The 21679-nt window shown below is 39.0% G+C and overlaps 1 protein-coding gene across 1 annotated transcript in view; it reads left to right on the top strand.

Annotated features, from left to right (window-relative positions):
• Positions 1–696: 696 nt before the first annotated feature.
• The window catches only part of arhgap10 (Rho GTPase activating protein 10), a 54079-nt gene continuing 33096 nt past the window's right edge, over positions 697–21679 (top strand). The window contains exons 1-5 of the mRNA XM_082536590.1: positions 697–1420; positions 18499–18594; positions 18729–18790; positions 20625–20696; positions 20914–21015. Of these exons, the coding sequence (XP_082392716.1) occupies positions 1267–1420; positions 18499–18594; positions 18729–18790; positions 20625–20696; positions 20914–21015 (486 nt within the window). The 5' untranslated portion in view covers positions 697–1266. The remainder of the gene's footprint in view (positions 1421–18498; positions 18595–18728; positions 18791–20624; positions 20697–20913; positions 21016–21679) is intronic.

Genomic DNA, 21679 nt, shown 5'->3' on the forward strand with positions numbered 1-21679 from the left:
GCCACTGATACCATTATAGTAAACAGTAAATGGATCAACTAAATGGCCAGATGTCAAGTAGCTCTTTTTTTAAAGCCTTCCACGTCTCCTTCTGTCATCCACTTGCACATTTTCTTTTAAATTTTTTATTGTAAGTACATTGGTGCAAAAACACTTTACTCCCAGTCAAGCTGTTTCCTATGGCTGCCCCGAGAACATTTTCGTTTTGTTTGTAATGGGTTGCTAGTAACAAAGATCCTATAGATACAAACTGAAAGTGGGCCTTTGTTATATTTGTGCAGACACAACACCTTTTGATCCCTTGTGTTAGATGTCTTTTATAGGCTTGAATGACTCAGGTCACTCTTGAATGGCTTAAAAAATATTTTCTGAAAATGGTCAGGTACAAGGACTGCAGTGAAAAAACTTGAAAAAACCTGCAGACCTATGGCATAAAACCAGCAAAAAATAAATCAATCAATCAATAAATAAGAGAAAATGTGTCCCCTTAGAATCAAACCATAAAGAAATTACAGTAAGGATGGCAATCCTTCAATCCTCAGCCCACACAGGACCAGAGGGGAGCTTTGATTTTCCAAAGAAAAACCTGTAAAGTTAGCACCGCCTGATTCTCCAGCGCAAAACAACCTTTCAGCCACGTTATAGTATACTACTATTCCTTTCAGTTAAATAAAACCTGCAATTACCCCCATTGTTCCCACCACAAAACGAAAACAACGGTCATTGGGCACGCGAAGAAACGACGGCGGAAGTATCCTGACTAAGCTATCTGGCGCAAAACTCTGCTGGCAGAAGTTTGCAACACGCACGCAGATGTCAGTAGCGGAGTTTCTCAATCTGTCACTTTAGCTAGGTGGAGTACATTTGATGGAGGAAGGAAAAAATTGGACACAGCACACTCTGACTTTTTGACCACTGGTGTCAACCGACTTCCGATGAATGCTTCAGGCGATATCGTATCTTTATCACTTCTTAACCGTTACACTTGCTAGTCATTCTGGTTTTATTTGACAGCCGTGGAACTACACCCATGAGCCCTTGTCAGAAGTTACCATGCTAAACAACGTTAGCTGCTGCTGCTACTTCTTCACGTAGCTATGCTTTCTCAGCCCGACTCGAAGACTCCTAAAAAACGACCCGTCATTTAACAGCAGCGACTATTTATTTGCTCGAATTGCAAACTGAACCTGGATTTGTTGTGCTTCTTTTTTTTCCGTGTGTGAGTTTTCCGTTGTTTGAAAACGAAGCTATCAATCTGTCACAGCAATGGGACTACACCCGCTGGAATTTAGTGAGTGCTATCTGGACAGCCCGAGCTTCAGGGACAAAATAAAGTCACACGAAGCAGAGCTGGACAAAACTAACAGGTTTATCAAAGAGCTGTACAAAGATGGGAAGAACCTCATCAATGCAACCAAGCGTAAGTTTGACGTTTTTAATATTCAAATGGTGCAAGAAAATCAGTGAGTCACAGACAAATCGAGCACTCAGCACTGATTATGTTATGAGCGAGGCTGTTGAGGTTAATTGAAGCTAGGTGTGAGGAATATAATGGACATGTAGAGGAAAAACGTTTTTAGATCTGGTCTGTCAGTTTGGCTCAATTTGTCAACACTTTGCAGTGCCGGGCTTCAGTGCAAATATCCTTAAACTTGGGGATGTGTACATGACTGAGAGTCCACTCCCTTCGCAGAGTGTAACGTTTGTGTTTTAATTCATCAAAGTTTGCTCCAGACATATCGCCCGTGTTTTAAAAATAATGCTAACTAAACAAACAGGAAAAAAAAAAAGATAAAAATGAGCGATGAGACGAATAAAGCTGAGAAATAAGCAAAGACACTCGGGGAAAGCACCTGAAATACAAGAGAAGTGAAAAACGAAAACCTAATAAGAAACTGCAGAGCTTGTAGCGTCTCTGTTTATGAGGCGCTCGTTAGTAGCTGAAGGGTTATTGTAAGACGAGATAATGTGGGGGAAACAAATGTAAGTTTTTGTTTTATTTTATGGGGAAAGTTTTGAGTCGGTGTGAACCAGTGCTCTGGATTTTTTTTAATAACACCTTACACTATTTGTTCAGTCACACACCTCAGCTGGGTTAAAAATGATTACATTATCTCCTTGAACTCTAATCTCATGGGCTGGGCTTGTCTGTAGGTTGCCCTGTGCTTAACGCCAGGACTTAAACACTTATAAAACAGACTGCTTTGCCTTGCTGGAAATGCCATGAATCATTTCTAGTTTCTGAAACACTGTATCTGAAAGGTTTAAAATGATACCAATCCTATTTTAGTGAACTTTTTTATGCTGATGGGGGGCTAAAATTTACCCTCAGGCTTGCTTTATTGTCTGTCTGTGCTGCTGGTTAGTGTCAGGTATGATTTTCATACTTGCTTCTAGAAAAGCCTAAAGTCTCCCAAAGCTCACATTTACTAGTTGTTTTTTCATGCTGACTACACAGTGCACAAGCACTGCATGAGCAGACTTTGAGGCAAAGGGTTAATATTGTAAAGTATTAGCGTGTCACAAACATAAGATTATAAGTATATGAGTTTGGTTTAGTGTTTCCTACAGCAACAAAATATTTTGACTGATTTTCAAAACTGGCTCTCTGATTTTGAGCTTGATGTTTCTATTTATATCCTAAGCTTTTTTTTATTGGAAGGACAAGGTGTGTGAGATACTTAAGTTTTCTTGCATGTACATGAAAACTGTACTCTTGATGCAAACAGTTTGTGGCGTTAAAGTTATCTTTGCATCTCGTCTTGAGATTCAGTCTTAGCCACACTCTAGCTTACAAAAAAGCCTTTGGCGCTTAAAATATTTTAACCTTTTATGTATTTTTAAATGCGTATCGATTGTCTTTTTATTTTAATTACGTTGCTTTAACATAAAGTTGAGGTGGTGCATTTTTTAAAATCTTTTCTTTTGGTTACAAAGGTGCATATTAACTGGTTGTTATGTGGTGTGTGCTTGTTTGTTCATTAGGTCACTTAAATGTGCTTTAATTAGAAAAAATATGTGTGACTCAAAAATATGTATCACATCAAGTTGTTCATGTTATAGATGTGTATTCTACATGGACTTAAAATCTGCAGTTCATAATTTCCCTTTCTTTTCCCCCAGAAATTTAAAAAACTTGTAGATTTACATGCAACAAAACAATTTTCATTTCTTTTTAGTTTTTAAATTTTTTTTAACTTGAATTGTTTGTGGTTTAGTAATGATCCAAATACGTAAATAGGACCTTTAGCAAGCTATTAAATGCATACATTAAAGGCACAGAAGTCACCATATTTTGCTTTCTGACTGGGCGGGCCGCGCCCTAAGCCATGTGTGGCTGCATTGAGCGTGAGTTTTTCCCCTCACAACTGAGAGGTTTGCTGGACAAGGGCTCCGCGCACAATAGTGCATTATTTGCACTTTATGTATCAGAAACTATTCAATAAATTACATTTTTGGACACAGTTTTGAGAAATATTTGCAGATAGTAAAGTTTCATGTTGGAAAGTCCATTTTTAAAAATGTTTTTCTTGATTGTGTTATTACTTGGCTGCTTTTTTGTGCACAGCCGGGATTGTCGGCCTGTTTCTTTGCCTTTTTGAATGTTTCCATGGTCTCATTGGAGCTCTTTGCTACTCTGACCCCCCTCATCATAGTGACTCCCTTGACACTTAAACTTTAAAACTTAACATATAAACTTAAATTCTTTCAATCTGAGTAAAGATCTTAGGAGGATAGTTGTGTACCCTCTAAAAGGACATTTTGGTTAAAGTTGTCTAAACATGTTTCATCTATACAACTGTCACATTGATTGAACATGAGGAAACTGTCCTTATGTTATGTACGTTTAATAATGCCTGCTGTAATTTTTGTGACTTTCTCATGCCTTAGGCCAGAGTTATGGTAAACTGTGGACATGTACACGGACCCCTCAGCTAGGATTGTTACAATGCTACTTTTCAATCCTCTTGGAAAATGGGTCCATAGCTGGTGTCATTACAGTTGAGGGTGTGCAGATGTCAATACAGTCACATATGCCTCAGACCTTTGCAGATGCTCAAGGTGAAATGTTGGTAGTATTATTATTTTACTTGCACCAACAAAAAATTTGAATAGCCTCCGCAGTGTTGTGGTGACTCACTGGCAGTTGATGTGATGTTGGTGCACTGCTGTGTTGGTATAAACTGGCACAGTGACATAGTGTCTAGTTTCAGTATGGCATGTGGTATCTTGTATTTAGCATCGTATTTGACTGTAGTTTTTTTGCTTTGATTTAAAGTAGAGTCAGGATGGTAGCATATCACTGCTTTCACTAAGTCTGTGTTGGTGTTTTTAGAAAATGACAAGAAATAGGAAACCCTGGTCATGCTCTCCCAATGGGACTATTGCAAAATCTGTTTCAGGAAGGAAGTGATGGTTATGTTTTGACATTAATGAAGTTTGCTCAGCCTAATTCACTTGGCCTGTGCTGAAGCCTTTAATGGAAACTATTTTGTCAACAAAACTGTTTTTGGTGTATTTTTATCATTCTAATCAGGAGCCATTTACACTATTTGGTAGTGGCAGCAATAGAGCAATTTAAACATTATAGAGCTACTGCAGCAGATTGTTAGACATGGCTTGATTGCTTTAGATGTTATCTAGACTTAAAGCAGAACTTTTTGATTTCTATTTCTATTTTAGGCTGTTCTTTGTGCTGTGCTGAAGGTTAATTTAAAACAAAGCTAGTCTGTCCAGGGTGGAGTAGGCTTTCTTCTATTGGTGAACAACAGATGATCAAATTAAGCGTCATCAATTTCAATAATTTATCATTGCCTCAAGTTTGATGGTTGTAGTTCTTTTTTTCTTTTTTGTCTTAAGCAAAAGAATATTTTTGTTGTTAGGATAAAAAACAACAACAACAAGCGCCTGTTTTTATGCGTTGTCGTTAGCAACAGCGACAGTAAAACCATCGCGTGTCCGCTTGTTTATTTTCCACATAAACCTTTCACAATAAAGCTGAAGATCCTGTAGAGACTTTTCAAAATAAACTGAATCACGTGAAAGAGTATGCAGAGTGTTTACGGATGAGAAGCAAAAAAGAGCTGACAGGTGCTAAAAAATAAACCTTAGACTCAAACGTTAGAACAGGCTTTTCCCCGCAGCACGCCGTGTAATAAATACTCATAAAGAAAACAGCGGCCGTTACAACTTGTGTCTAAAAATGTATAGTTTCATGCATCGGTTAAAACACTCGACTCCACGTACACGATGCCCAGCTGGAAACACTTCCCGCAAGTCGAGCTGCCCGAGATTCACAGAATTTACAGAAAATGTTCAAGTTTTGTGATTTATATCGTTATCGGGACGATAGATGTCTTATATCTTATATCGGGATATGAGATTTTGGTCATATCACACAGCCCTACTCTGCAGCATGTTAAAGTTCATGGCAATACAATTAGGAAAAACATGAACACATTTGGCTTGTTTGGGAGAGTTGGCTGGAGAAAGTGTTTTCTTAGATTTGCAAAGAGGCATCTGAACAAACCCTAAGACTTCTGGAACAATGTCCGTTAGACAGATGAGACCTAAGTAGAAATGTTTGGCTGTAAGATACAACACAATGTTTGATGGAAACCAAGCACACCATGTCAGTACAAACACCTCATACCAACTGTCAAGCACGGTGGTAGAGGGGTATTGATTTGGGCCTGGGCACCTTGCAGTCACTGAGTTGACTACAAACTCCTCTGTATACCAAAGTATTGCAGAATGAAATGAGGCCATCTGTATGACAGCTAAAGGTTGGTCCAAATTTAGCTGTCAAACAGATGGCCTCATTTCATTTTCAAGGTTCAAATTGGGTTATGCCAAGCACAATGGTTAATCTGCAACAGAATGGCTGAAAAAGAAGAAAATCAGATTGTTGCAATGGCCAAGTCCTACACCTGAACTTGAATGAAATGGTGTGGTAGGACATTAAGAGAGATGTGCATTTACAAATGTCCACAAACCTTAATGTGCACAGTCTTAAAAGTCTATCTTACAATGATGTAAGAGACTGATGGCCATACAGAAAATGGTTACTTCAAGATATTGTTGTCAAGGATGGTTGTACAAGCTAAACTCATAACATTTAGAATAGAATAGAATTCAACTTTATTGTCATTGCACATGCACAGGGCAACGAAATGCAGTTTGCATCCATCCAGAAGTGCTTTAGCCATGATATAGATATATTACAATTTAATGAGTTTTAAGTAAACCTCACAATTCATATAGTCCTTTCCGGTTACTGTCAAACTGTAAGTATGTGTCTGTTTAGTATAACTGAAAAAATAAAATAAATTATTGCAATTAATTGTAATTTAATGGGTTGTTATTGTAATGTCAGAACTGTCAGCTCAATAACTGAAGGTAGTAGAGTTTGATGGCCTAAAATGGATTGAAAGCTCTACAGATAATTTTCTACAAATATTCTGATTCTTAAAATAGAATAATAGATTTAAAGTCTGTCGCGCTGCTCTAAACTTTTGATCCTGTTCATAGCTGGCATAGCTATTTCTTGGGTGATTTGATCAAAGTACATCAGTTTTCAGTGGGCAGTAGAAAAGTCTTTAGATGTTTTCAAAGTGACAAAATCTGCCTTTTACCGCTCCTGATTTGTTTGCAGAGGTCCTTCATGGATCTACATGCCAGTTGTTTAGGCGGTCCTTTAGTGTAGTCCAGTACACAGGAAACAAAACGGCTATGGCTGAATGCATCCTAAGTGTCTTTACATCTGTACTGTGAAGCTGTCCACTTATTGCAAGACCACCCAAGTTAATGCTGGGTGTGAACAGGGCCTTTCTCTAAGCACAGGGGTATTACTAAGTTTATAGTATTTTGGGCTATACCTAAAGTTTAAGTAAGGTACAGCGTTGTTAATGTACATTCGTAGGGTGGAGCTCAATCACAGTCTAGCTCTGTTTAGGTGGATACACTCTGATAATAGGGTTACAGTCTCATGAGACACTGTGTTTGGTTAGTCTTTTTAGAGAGAATCCTACAAACAATCAGAAGTTTTCTTCTGAGTATGCTTTTTGTAGTTTGCAACTTTGAAGTTAAAAGGGCCACATATCTAGATGCAAGATTGTGTGCTTTTTCTTGATGTGTAGACATGATTTGAGGCCGCTAAGCTGTTTAATCTGCAGGCCACTATCCGCTTCACAATAAGCTGCAACACTCGACAGTATTGTACAGATGTGTTATTTAGAGGTCTGCAGTGAACACTAACATATTTAATCTTGAATGCAATTTAGGTATAGATTTTTTAGTTTCATGATAATTCTTTTTTCCTTTAGTGTTGCCCTCAGAAGGCTCAGTTGTTTGGGCAGTTCAAAGCACAGTTGTTGTTCTAGAAATCCATTCAGTTCTCAGCCTTTCAGTAACTCCCTTGGCTGCTACAGCTGGGAGGATGTGCCAGTATGGAAAGTCCTTGGTTCTGGGAGGAAACTTTGAAGCGGGGCCTTGGGCCAGAGAGGCATGACATGGAAGTGCCCATTAGAGGAGCAGCATGCAGATGTGCTTCTGTTTCAGAGGGTTTCCTCCACAGGAACTGTGTCCTGTCTGTACCCTCTCAGCTACACGTCACTGTTGTCTTTAGTAAACCTTCTTTGCTCCCCCAGGAAGTTTTGAGTTCTCGGTTTCTGAAGATCTTGTTATTTGGGCAGTCTTGTCACTGCTCACTTCTCCACTGCCCCTTGCAAATTGTGTTTTCGTGTTGTAATAATCTGGAAAACTGAAGTTAGACAAAGTTGCAGCAAGATCAGGCCTGTCTCTTCCACAGCTGGACTTGCTTAGGTAAATTGACCAAACAGTTCAGAAAAACAATTCCATAAGTGTAATTTTTTTTGTAGTTTCACTTTTGGTTCCACATTGAAAGCCCAGCGATGTGAAGGTCTCTTTCTGTCTGGCAGACAGGTTTAAGAGTAGCCTGCCATAGTGTGCTTTGGCTCACTGCTCATCTCTGTAATCACATTACTGATTCTGCCAAAGAGCCACATCACAATCTTTCATTAAAATCGCATTAGCACAAGACGTGAAGTCATGTGGGAGGAACGCTCCTTATCTCTCTCTCCAAGGAAGAGGTCTACTATAAAAGTATATTACATTGCAGTGTTTCAAGGGCTCCTTTTTTGGTGAGGACACCTTTCACTGCATAATGAAAGAAAAGCATTTTTGGTGTCTGAGGGGGGAAGAATACCTCAGACACTGAAATATTGTGATCAGCCTCTTGGCTGTTACTGACAGCGTAGCCTCACCCAGCACACTTGTTTTGAGGTTCAGGGATACGTAAATGAAGTAATGCATGCTTTCTGGTCAGGGAGCTGCGGGAGGGGTCGGGTGAGCTGGCTCTGGGGAGGGCAAAGGTGGAAGGCAAGTAGAGCTGGGATACAGCCTGGAAAAGATGGGAGAGTGGAACAGGAAAGACTGTGGAAAGGCGCGGCACGTAAACACTGTGGGCTTGCATTAGGCAACTCCTGACCTAAGTGGCACATCTGGTGAGACTATAGAAATCATAACAAGCAACTTTCCAACAGATGCCAATAAATACACTGTGGACTTCTTCTGCAACTGACCTTTGACATGGACTTACATTTTATAGTCTGTTATGGAGAAAACCTTAGCTACTGCAGTCCCAACATGCATGTTAAACGTTCTGCTTTAAAACCCTCAGCAAGTTAAAAAGGATTTGGGCTAACTGTTGTTGACTATCAGTGATGTTAATCTGTAAAGCCCAGTGTAACAGAAAACATGAGGCCATTTTTTTATAAAGAGCACTGGTGAGCGTGCAACCAGTAACTCTACAATCAGTTTCATTAATATTCAACTTGTAAGTGCCAGTATTTTCCAATGGATAGGTTGCTCTGAACAGTTTATTAATATATGTTACAACACAGTGCTTTAAGCAATCAGGCTCCATTAACGAAGCTGTTTGCACTGTAACAACAGACCATTTTGTAGATTAATCAAATATCTTGACAGTACAATGACTCCAAGTTGTTGTTTTTTTCCTGGTGTTAGATTCATTATTGTCATTGACTTTATTTTTTTTTTGCTTTTGTTCTTGTGAATGCCAGTTCTTAAAGCACCTGATATTAATACAGTGTTTGAGAAATTAAATGGATTAATCAGTGATTTTTGGTGAAGGACCAGGCAGTTAGGGAACTTAATATTACTATTGTCCACCAGACCTTTGTCTGAAGTGAGTTTTACAGCACAGTACAACATTGAAGTTATCAAATATATTTAAAATAAAGCTCCCTTTATTGCCGAACTAACAGGAGATCAGCAATGTGTGATTTTGGTGATACTTCACTGTGTAAATTGTATATATTTTTGTAGTATTGGACTTTTTCTGGCGTTTTCCAGTGTTTCACTTTTTACTTGGTCCCAACAAAGTTGATGCATAGCTGGCTCTATAGAGATGAGTGCTTTGTGGCCCAGCTTCCAACTTGTTCACAGTTGGAAGGAGGGTTTTTTGTTTTTTTAACAACACTTTAGTCATGCTCAAATCAATGGTCCTTATATTTTTCCTCAGACCTTCCTCAGAGGCAAGAATAAACATTATTTATTGTCTTGTGTCTTTAAAGTCTTGCTGTTTACTATATCTTTGGTGGAATGGCAAGCCTAAAGTTAAAGTGATGAGCTAATGCATACAGCATCTAAATGTTCTGCTTGCACAGTAAGCACACACCCTTGAATAAGGTTGTGGGTTGCCAGGTTGCGCTGACAGATGTGTTGAAATTTTATTTAGTATGTGGGTTGTGTACATACACTGTTTCATAGACCGTGTGGTAAGTTGGGTAACATGTATTTCAATTATTAATTATAAAGCTTGAGGGACATGCAGATTACAGATGTTTCCTGGGAGAAGTGGCAATAGGGTTGATTGGCAGTTATGCATAGTACTTATCACAAGTCTAGCCACACAGCAGCCATCTAGGTAATGCTTAAGCATCATTTTGGGCTGACAATTCAAGACACTAGAAACATGAATAGAGAGAAAGTCAAAACTCTGATTCAGTGAGACTGAGGCATAAAAACTGTATGCGTAGACTCAACAGTCAAATCTGATTAAATTTTTTTTTTTTTTAAGTATGAACTAGAGCTGGGCGATAGAACGATAACGATATGTATCGCGATATAACTTTTACTCGATAGAGAAATTAAGCTATCGCGATAGACCTCGCCGCTCTTGTCCTCTTAAAAAAAAAAAAAAAGGTCAGCCAATCCAAATTAAGTAGCGCAGAGCCGAACCAATCACAGCCGCAGCGTCACGTCGCGTGACTTGTTACGTACCGCACAAGTGCCAAGCCGCACGTGTGTTTGTTTGGGAAGCAGCCAGCGCGTAATGGAGGAAATGAGTGCGCCGACTAGAGAAATCAACCGAGCGTGACCGAAGAGAAAACAGATGATGGTTCCAATGCCGGAGAGATTGTCGAACGGAAGAGCCATAGAAGTTCCGTAGTGTGAAGGTATTTCGGCTATTTCAAGTCTGACAAAAAATAGAGTAGCGTGCACTGTAAATTGTGCCGAAAGCAAGTCTGGAAATACAATAAACTGGTGCATGCGTCACACTGCGCCACGTTATTGTTTCGGTGAAATGAATTTCTACAATACTGTTAATTCTACTCTCTGCAGTGTTTAAATGCTTACATATACACACAGTTACTGTCCCTCCACACATACGACTCTGTTCTGCTTCTATGCCCCAGCTTTGTTTACTTTTTCCCACCGAGGCTTCTAGACTTCTGATTGGCCAATATTTCTGCACGGTTAGGAATCTAGCGCCACCTGCTGCTTTGGCATGTTCATAGCAGCGTTTTCCTTCATTTCTGCCTTTATGTGTGGACGGGATTATTTTTTTAAAACGAAAACGGAAAATCTCCGTTTTCAAAAATACCCGTGTACGTGTGGACGTAGCCTCAGTCTCTGACTGGAAGCGCTAATTCGTCATTCGGCTTTTGTCAGACTAAAGTAACTGTTAAAACTGTTTGAAAAGCTCAGCTATACAACAAGGAGAGATTGAGAATTTCCTTTTAGTTCTCAGTTTATTTGATATTGACAAAAGTTAGTCAGTTTTGTCTGTTCTTCTGTAAAACAAACTAAGATTTATTTTTAGAATTAATATTTTGTTTCTAAGTGGAATTGACAATTTAGTCTGTTTCGTTTGTTCTATTTTGAAACTTAAACGCTTTAGCGGCTGCCTTTTGTGTAGTTTGCAATATTTGCCTTTATTTATCTGAAAAAGTCTCATGTTCCTTAAGTACATCTACCCTGTTGAACTTATTATGGGAAATAAATATTTAAATAAAAACAAGCTGCTGATTATTTCACATTTTACTTGTGAGCAACGGCACATTTAAATCTTACAAATATAGTTATTTGGCTTATATCGTGATAGATATCGTTATCGCCTGAAATGAAAAAAACATATCGTGATATGAAAAAATCTCATATCGCCCAGCTCTAGTATGAACTTAAAAAAGATTTTTTTTAAGTATGCAAGAGCAGCATATCAAAGCATTACTCCATCATTTATGCTTTAATCCAGAGCACCAAGTCAAGCAAGGTCTCTGGTTTATCCCATCAGAGCACTAAACAAATGCCATGCAGTGCAACAACATTCTACACTATGTGCAACAGCACAATGGGCTTATGTTTTTTTTAGTTCGGCTGATATAAAGCAGATGATTGGCTTTTTAGTGGGTGTTACAGGACAACCACCATCTTTGGCTTTAAAATATTTTTTCCAGAGGTTTCTATTAAAGATTCTTCACTCGTTTTGCTCTTTCTTTCTTTCTTTTTCTTTTTTTAAGTAGTCTTGCCCTTTGATCGGTGACACTCTACAATAACCAGAGTCCTTTAATTCACTACCCTTCACATTTTGTTTGTCTTCCTGAATGGGCATGCCAGTGCTAATGTCACATAGCTGGCCACTTATTTTCCTTTGCTTTCCGCTTATAGAACAGCATAGCCTGTGATATCAGATACAAGTAAGGTGGGGTCTGTATGACTCGCACTGTAAATCCAGAAGAGTAGGGTCTCTGGTGTTCTGCGGAGAAACTAGCCAAGTTTGACAGTTCCCAGGTTTGCTCTGAAATGCCTTGCTTTAAAAGGCAAAAAGCAGACGAAGCTTTTGCCTTGGACTCTTGCATGCCCTAGTGTGTGTGGTATGTGATAGTTGCTGTCCTGAAGGAAAGAAATATCGTTTCAATCTCTTCTGCAGACCTCTCATCTGACACGTTGTTTATCACTGGAATGATTGTATCCAATTAATCTATGCTGTTGAAACTGTACAGGAAAACAATGCCGGGGTTTTTTTTTTGTTTTTGCTTTTTCCCCTTATTTGAGTGTTGCCTGGTGTTGATTATTGCTGGAGCTTCATGTAACTGGATAACATTCATTCTTTGTGTTTTATGTAATGAAGTCCACAGCTTGGCCTGAACTGTCCACCCTGAAGTGTGTTAAACATGCTTGCAGCCTATGTAATCAGATTGCAGATGGGTGCGACCTGCACTGCACATGTGGCTCTAATAAAAACCATGCAAATCTGTCTGTTGACATCAGTGTTCTGGAGTGCATATTAATTATCCACAGTGTTGTTAGCCCTGTATTACCTTTTTTTTTTTTTAATACACAAAAGATGTTTCATATCCTAATAAAGTAAAATACAAAAGACCTGTGTCTTTTTCCCCCCATGATCTTTCTCTAACAGTACAAAAACAGGCTACAACCCAAAACATCTGGAACTCTGTAATTTCACCTTTCACCCTGTAAATAGTACAACAAGAAGATATTGAATTTCTAAAAAAGTTGTGGGCATAAAAAGTTGCAAACAGCTTTTTGTCTGTTTTTAGGCTAAATGTAACTTTCAAGAACAGAAAGTCTTTGTAATTTTTTTTTTTTTTAATTACTGCACCCTGTTTTTGTTTGTATTTTATACATCATTAGTTTTGTAATTATGAATCATCCCAACTCTGTTGGAAACTTATTGTGTAAGTTGTTTAAATCTGGAAAAGCAGAGAAGCGAGTGCCTCACTGAGAACTGAATCCCTGAGGCAACTTAAACACTGCACAAAAAAAAAACTCTGTAGAAAACCTGTGTATTACAGCATGCACATTACACTCTGCAGTATAACAGTAATTGCTTGAATGGCATTGATTTTTAGTGACATGTGATTCTGACCTTACGTCAGGTACAATGTAGTGTGTTGAGGCTTTAAGGTGTGGCAGTGTTCAGTGTAATGTTGTCACAACATCTTTTTACTGTGTCATTCAGGAGTTGAACTTTCCACTCTACATTTATATGTTTCTGGATAAGTTGAGACCTGCAGGTGACCAAGGACTCCATAAAGGTCACTCATTACCTATCAAGTAAATACCTTAATGAAAGGTTGGTAATGAGCTATGCTTTTAAAACCTTACATTCTAATACTACTACTAAAGATGACAGCATATAACACTGACCAACACAAACTTTGTAAGTTTAAAATATGGGGGGGAAAGTTATGTCGAACATTGATAACAAACAAGCAATGCCAAAAGCAACAGAGGGGAGTGAGCAATAAAAAGCACAACTTTGGGAATGAAAAGAAGCAATGCACTCCAATAACACTGCTTTTCTATAAAAGGTTTTGAGCAAGGATTTAATTGGCAATACTTGTTTTCCTTGTGTTCCTTCAGCACGGCTGCTTCAAAGCACAGAGACTCATATTGCAAACATTTTGTTGAAGTCATCAAATGGGGATAAATGCATTGGGACGGGGGTTATCTTTTAAAGGGTTTCCATGCTGATAAAACTGTTTTCTGGTAACGGCTCCATTCAAAAAAGGTAACTTAAAGACATTAGAAAACGGAGGAAACACCCATCCACTTAGGTGTGATTTAGATGCCTTGTAACCCTACGATGCAGCCTTCGATCAAGTTGCATCAACTTGATGTTGTGTGGTCTGTCTGTGGTGAGGGGCTGCTTCATTCTGGTTAAACAGTTTAGAAATTACAATAATTAAGTAATAGTAAGTGTATCTCATTATTAAGAAGTTTCAATAAATCTGGGAAATCTCACAGCTATATCAGCATTTAGATTTACTGTTACACATTAATATGAGAACCTTTTCACAAAAAAATGAGGCAGAAAAGATGCTTGTAACTAAGAATCTGTGAACACTTTCTGCTTTCAGTACTTTCAGGACTGTCTGCAGAGTACGTGACCATGGTGCAGTATCAATTGGTATCCTCACTCCAAGTTGCTCACTAGTTAGCTAAACTTTCCAGAAATGTATTTCATGTTGAGCCCATCTTCCAACCATCTGCAAAAAGTTAAAACTCCACCATGTGAAATCAAAATCTTTACACGAAAGATCTGGAAACCTCGTCTGGGCCCTGTAATGATGTATATGAAATAATTTTTTACATCTATATATGCTGCAGTTCAGAAGATGCCGTTTTCACCGAAGGCCTTGCTGATTTCAGCACGCCAACGACAAATCACATTTAGCATGTACAGCATTACGGTGAAGGACTCCTCAATAGCATTTGGGGGAAATTTCTGACTAATTGGTTACGCAGCTGAATCTCACTGTCCCTCTCGTGGACTGACTAAACAGCAGTGCCAGGTCTTCACATCAGAAGATATTGCGTAAGGTTTACAAGAGGCCAGATCCAAAGAGAAGCATTGGATGTTATGCAGTACTGTGTATTACTCAATAAATTATCTATTATCAAAGTGGGTAGCAAATATGTCCTGCCTCTGTTGCTTGTAGTCATTCCATGTTCTGCCAATTAAGGATGAGAGCAGGCTGACCAGAGTCACCTTTTATGGACTTGCTGAGCTGAATTCTTGCTGTCGGTGTGGTTTAGATTCCTGCTAGATTTACGGTCCCTTCAAAAAAAAAATAAAAATAATTCCAACCTATAGCTTAGATGTGTTTGCTTCCAAAATAATGACCTGGTAGGCTTATATTTGCTATACCTTTATTTTGAAAATAATACCTTTTTTAACCCATATTTAGAGCACTCACACACATCATTCACCAGGATGTGTTTCCTTCAGGTAGAAGTCACCTCTGAGACAGAATGAAGTTTTCATTATAGTACAAGCACATTAGGAAAATGAGCTGCACGTGTATTTGGTGTGATTCAAGCAAGTTTATGACATCATTTGTCTTCTATGAATATTTGCCTAATAAAGTCTTACAGAAACTTGAGTGATTCTTTCCTGACAATAATAAGGAATCCCGAGCACACCTCCCTCTCGTTTCTTCTGGCTTTATAAAATAAAAGACTACAACCTTTAAAGAGGAGTCAGTCTTTGATACTCCACCGCTGTTCTGTGTTTGCATCTCTTAATGAAACTTGTGCAGTGTCCTATTTATATATACAGAAAAGGATGACTGCAGGTCTTAATGTTCAATTCCGATTTTTTTTGATCAAATCCAATTTTTTTGTCTGCTTGTTCACACTACAAATAAAATGCGACAGCAAAGGCGCTCTAGTGTGAACCCTCAAAGCGGCCGGCATGCGCAAAAGAAGACGTCACACACAACGCGCTCTGTTTAGACCCAGAGCAAACAATATTGTTTGACTGATGGCCCTTAATATAAAGACTTCGGACTTTACGTTTCCCAATTTTTGCTTTAAGTTATTTTATTTACATAATAATGTAAATAACCTAATAATGATCCTTATTGCTGTTTTATATATCCGATACATATCCGATGTTTTTAAAACATCGGATATGTATCGGATTCAGTGCCACATATGAAAGTGACCCAGATCGGATTTGAAAATATCGGATGTCATACCATGATCGCATATGGGTCGCATAGGGTCAAAAAAATTGGATTTGATGCGCTTTCGCCTGCAGTGTGAACGTAGCCTAAAGCTCACTTCAATCTTCACGGTGTGACGTTATTCTGTTCTGTGTCTTGCAGTTGTTCAGGGGTCAGGCAATGATCTGTCATTTGCCACAAACAAGTCATGAATCCTTGTGTTTTATTTATTTTTATTATAGTATTTTTGCTAAAGAGGAATAAAGTGATTGTGCAAGTTCTGCTTGTATGCATTTTAGATGCTTCACTTTCTGTTTATACTTTTCTCTTACATCAACAATGATCTCACAAGAAAATAAAGCATTTCCTCCAAATGCTATATGAAAAACTACTTAGAGCAAAAACAATACTATAATAAGAAGCTGCCCCATTGTCTGGAAGATCCTTTAAACTTCCCCTAGTTCCACGTCAACTGGCCAGAGGACCCAAACCACAGGTGTTTTGGTTTTAATGTGCCTCGTGTGCTTTGGGACGGTACAGATTTAACACCTTTAGAGTGTAGAGTGACCAGCAGTGGGTTTCAGATAAAGAAAACGAATAAAGTCGAGGTTGAAAGTGTTAACCTTTTAATAGCTGAGCCACAAGCAAGCCAGGAATCCAAATAACAGTGTGAAAGACTTTTTTTTTTTTTTTTTAAGTTATCTGCATTGCTTAAGTTTGGTGTTGATTGAGGAATGCTTCATGATGTTTTTAGGGTATGTTGGGGCAGATTACTATCCATCCGTCCTTCCATCCATATTGGAACTAGGGCTGCTCGATTATGGCAAAAATGATAATCACGATTATTTTCACTGAAATTGAGATCACGATTATTTGACGATATTTATTTAACCCTTTAAGACCTACTATAGAACCAAGTCCACCAGAGCTTATAATATTTTTTTTACATGCTGTAGTGCCATTTGTGGGAGCATTTCAAGTTGCTATACATCAATACAACTGTTATAGCCCATATTTTAATAATATGTATGCATTAAGTGCATAGTAATTACATAAATTGCAAAAAAGTGCAATAAACTACAAAAAAAAATTGAAAATCGCTTTTGTTTTGTTTACATATATTTCTACTTGGAGAAATTTAAGAGGCTTATCCCTCAAAACTTTAAATACCACAAAGTTGCAAAAAATAGTTTCCCACCACAGGAAATTTATTTTGAGTGTCTTCATAGTTTTATTTTGGAGATACAGCAATTTTTATATACTGCAGGAAAAACAAAAAACAATCCTATGATGCAAATTTGCAAAGAAAACAGCATGTGCATCATTTCACTGTGGGAAGTGTTACGAACAGCTGATAGGAACGGCAAAGCGTGTTTCTGGAATATTATGTTTTTGTTCCTGCAAGCGCTTTTTATGCAATTTTTGCAAAGCTATATGTGGAACGAAACCGTGACCGAGGACAAGCTGATGGCATCAGATGTAAGTACAACTCCTCCGGTTTCATATGCAAAACAAATTATTGCGCTAGCTTACACGGTTCAGGTTCTACAGGGATTTAAAAATAGTTACGCAAAACGGAGCGTGCTGCTCTGACCGGCTTTAAAGGGTTAACAATGACTTTAAAAAAATAATATAAAATAGTGTGCAACACCACTGAAGTTTTTTTTTTTTTAAACTCTCTTTTCAACCAATGGCAGTCACTCTCCAAATAACTTCTGCTTAGCTTTCCGAGCTTCCCTCGGGTCCTCTTAATCAGCGGTCTCCAACCTTTTTTGCGCCAGGGACCGGTTTATGCCCGACAATATTTTCACGGACCGGCCTTTAAGGTGTCGCGGATAAATTAGGGAGGGGCTAATAATCGGCTCAGTCATTTTTAATGATCGTTGAAAGCCCAGATCGTAATCGTGATTAAAATTCGATTAATTGAGCAGCCCTAATTGGAACCCATCCCAGCTGTCTTAGGGTGAGAAGCAAGTTACACCCTGGAACAGTTGCCAGTCCATTGCAGTGCTAACACAGGAAGAAAGACAGCCATTCATGCTGACATTCACACCTCTGGCCAATTTTGCTTCCTTTGCACTCACTGTGATGCAGTAGTGTTAACTGCTGTGCTGTCCTGTTGTATGTGTGATGATTTTAAGTTTCCAGTAATCTAGTCACCTGCCTTTAGTCAGGCAGTAAAAAGCATTGCCAAAGTGCTGTAGAAACCAAACATTTTATTTTATTTTCCAAGTTTTGGGGTTCATGTAATGTTATTATTTAGGAAAGGAAAATATAATACTGCATTGCATTTGGGAAATCGATATTGTAATTTGTGTATATTAATTTAGATGTATTGGCTTCACAGCTGTCTAGCTTTTAAGCATCACGTTGTTAGCATCAAAGCATTTACTCGTGTATTGTGTGACTTGCTAAATATAGTTTGCCCTGTTTTGTGGCAAATGTGAAGCAGTGGTACCTGCACTGCTGGTGCACGAGGGTTTGATGTGCAACAGGATGTAGACAGACAGGATGTTTGCACTGTGGTTAACAGCTAAGTGCAGCAGACCTACTTTTCAAGACTATCTTTATTATGTCACTTTTCCACAGGTGGTGCCCAGGATGACACACAGTTGTAGTGTGTTATGATTTATATTGTAAAATCCCTTTTTAATACAATGAGGCTGATGTTTACTATGTTTTTGACATTTCCTTGTAGAGCTTGGGATGGCACAGCGCAAGTTCGCCCAGTGCCTGGGAGAGTTTCAGTTTGAGTACATTGGCGATGCAAAGACCGATGATGAGAAATGTATCGGTAAGTGTGGGCTAACCACCTCATATTGAAGGCGCTAACCATATGTTTTTTGCCAACACGTGCTGTTAGACGAGTGCAACTGATAATTCTAATATCTTTAACCCTGTATGTGTTATTTTTTGTTTTTTCTTCAGATGAGTCTTTGCAAGAGTTCTCAGCATTCCTCAAAAACCTTGAAGACCAAAGAGAGCTGATGGTGAGAGTGACCCGTTAGAACCTAATTGAAAGCCCGCTGTACCTTGTGTGTGTGTGTGTGTGTGTGTGTGTGTCTAGTGCTCATAATGTAGGATACTTGTAGCATATTCTCCAGCTGTTGTTGCAATATTGTTAGCGTTTGCACATATCCTCCCCTTCTGGCTGTCTAAGGGTCACTGTCACATGCCCTGCCTGGGCGTGGCTACAGAGAGAGCAAGAGTCCATAACTACATTACGCACAACACTCATCACACACCCAAACTTTAAGTACCAAGCCAGATCAAATAAAGCGCTACCACCAACAAGATCCACAACAATGCAAGTGTTTATGACCGTATATTGCCATAAAGCTATTCTGCCACAGGTAGCAATATTATAGCTGCCAGTATAACCACAAAAATCCCATCTAATAGTGAATTGATACACTTGTCAGTGCTACTCGTTTGAAGCATTCTTACAATGCAGATGCAGACTTTCCAGCCATCTTCTTGTAATGCCTGTCTGGGGTTAGGGAGTGAACCCATCATCAGTAGCTTGCGGAGATGCCTATTACAGCATCATGCTCAGACCGTAAGCACAGACTTAGCGCAGGAATCCTCAGAGTAAAGTGCGATGACATCACCATGCAGCGTAAGGAAAAGTACTATGGCCAAACAAGTACAGACATGCTTTGTTCTCAGCACAGAAGAAACTCTGGAGTAAAGACGTTACGTACAGTAACTTTAATAATGCACTACTGGAAGACAAAAGTTTTTTTTTAGTAATTAGTATTGTTTAGAGGTAAAAAACGAAACATTGAGCCGCTCAAATGTTGGCATATTATCAACTTTTAAGAAGCCACAATGGAGCTTCAGCTTTAAATCTCCACAAAGATTCTATTGATACTGTTTATATAAAGTTACAGCCATCTTGGCTGAGAATGATTGCAGTACAGTTTTTTTTTTTTAATACTTATTTATGTTTTGGGTTGGGGGTTTTTTGGGGGAGGATTGGCAGAGGATGAGCTGGGAATGAAGTCCCAATGTTTACACTTACAGTTCAATGTGATCTTGACTCACTTTGAGATGGGGTGGCTGTAGCTCAGGTGGCAGAGCAGGTCAGCCACTAATCAGAAGGTCGGTGGTTCGATCCCAGGCTGCCTCCTGGCTGCATGCCAAATATCCTTGGGCAAGATACTAACCCTGTGTTTGCCTACTGGTGGTGGTCAGAGGGCCCGGTGGCGCCTGTGTCCGGCAGCCTCGCCTCTGTCAGTGTGCCCCAGGGCAGCTGTGGCTACAATGTAGCTTGCTATCGCCAGTGTGTGAATGTGTGTGTGAATGGGTGAATGACTGAATGTAGTGTAAAGCGCTTTGGGGTCCTATGGACTAGAAAAGCGCTATACAAATGCAGGCCATTTACCATTGAGCAGAGAAGCTGCCGAGTGTGGCCTTATACTTTGTCTGTTTACCTTGCTGGCATGCTAATAGACAACAACTGGTGCAAAGCCAAATATGCTCCAGGTGGTAGTCCACAGTTTTTTCATGTAGCAGTTCAAGTATGTAAATATGGGCCAGATAATGTGTCACCAAGGAAGGACAGTAACAGATAAAAATTGCACATGTTCTTGTCATTGTTTTGCAATGTGCAAATGTCTGAAAAGCATGGCAGCATTATTAAAATGAAAGGATGGATTATGCAACATGGTACAAGTGGCAAGAGTAGTGGCAAGTAACTACAGAGAGCCGCTCGTTCGTTAAGACTGGAAAGTTTTGAATGTCGTGAGTAAGTAAGTAAAAGTTTTATTAATGAAGCATGTCACTGAAATGAGCACTAATGAAGGCATTTATTCTCCGTAGATGAGGAACATCACAGAAACCTTAATGAAACCTCTGGAGAAGTTCAGGAAAGAGCAGCTTGGTGCATTAAGGGTAAGGGCCTCTCATTCCAAAATCTATTTCCCTTAAACAGTCTGGTTTTTGTAGGCTTGATGCCCTTAATAACTATAAAAAATGCATTTGTAGTTTCTGTAGTTAATGTTTAATGGATTTTACTACACATACAGCTTCTTACTTTAATTCCCAAAAATAAGGAAGTATTTCTTCTCCTTTAATTTTACTGCTTTTTTCCCCCCTGTATTTTGTTAAGGCGGAAAGAAAGAGATATGAAAAGGAAACAGAGAAATACTACAGTTCTTTGGAAAAGCTTCTAAATATGTCATCAAAGAAGAAAGAGCCGCAACTGCAAGAGGTATCTTTATCATTGCCTGACCGCTCTGTGTGACGTACATGTGATAAATATGAATTTATTATGACAGTAAGATTATTCAAGCAGATGTTTTGTTTAGTGTCTGAATTCCGGTTCTGGCTTTATCGTTCAGTGCCATGAGGCTGCAAAACCTGGTCGACTGCTTTGGGTTTCCACTGGCATGCCTTGCAGCAATAGTTTTCCTGGCTTGTTTGAAAAGGAAATGTGTGCTCTTTTGTACCGCACCTCTGAGGTTGACCGTGGCTGCTGCAGTTTGTGGATCAATCCCCGCTGCACTACCACAAGCTGACATTTTTTGAGTTACGACGAACTGAGCCACCTTTTACAAAACAATGTTTTTTTGTGTTTTGTGATGAAACCCTGTAAAGCTTGCCCGTACGTTAGATCCACCAACCAGGGGGTGGTTAGAACTGTTAACATCACGACTGCGGGGTTTTGTATTCTTTGGGACTCTTATAAGACAAGAGTCTGTGGCACCAATACTGATTTTTAGCAGACTTGTATAAATAGACCCCATATTTCATTCCTTGCTACAAGGGTCATGAACTCCATCAGCTGTTAGGACAACTCAGTGAACAGTTTATACTAAATATAAACCTGGTGTGTGAACTACAAGTGAGAACTTTGGTATCTGTAGTAATCAGAG

This window comes from Aulonocara stuartgranti (genome assembly GCF_965226115.1).
Source record: "Aulonocara stuartgranti genome assembly, chromosome: 6".
Classification (NCBI taxonomy): domain Eukaryota; kingdom Metazoa; phylum Chordata; class Actinopteri; order Cichliformes; family Cichlidae; genus Aulonocara; species Aulonocara stuartgranti.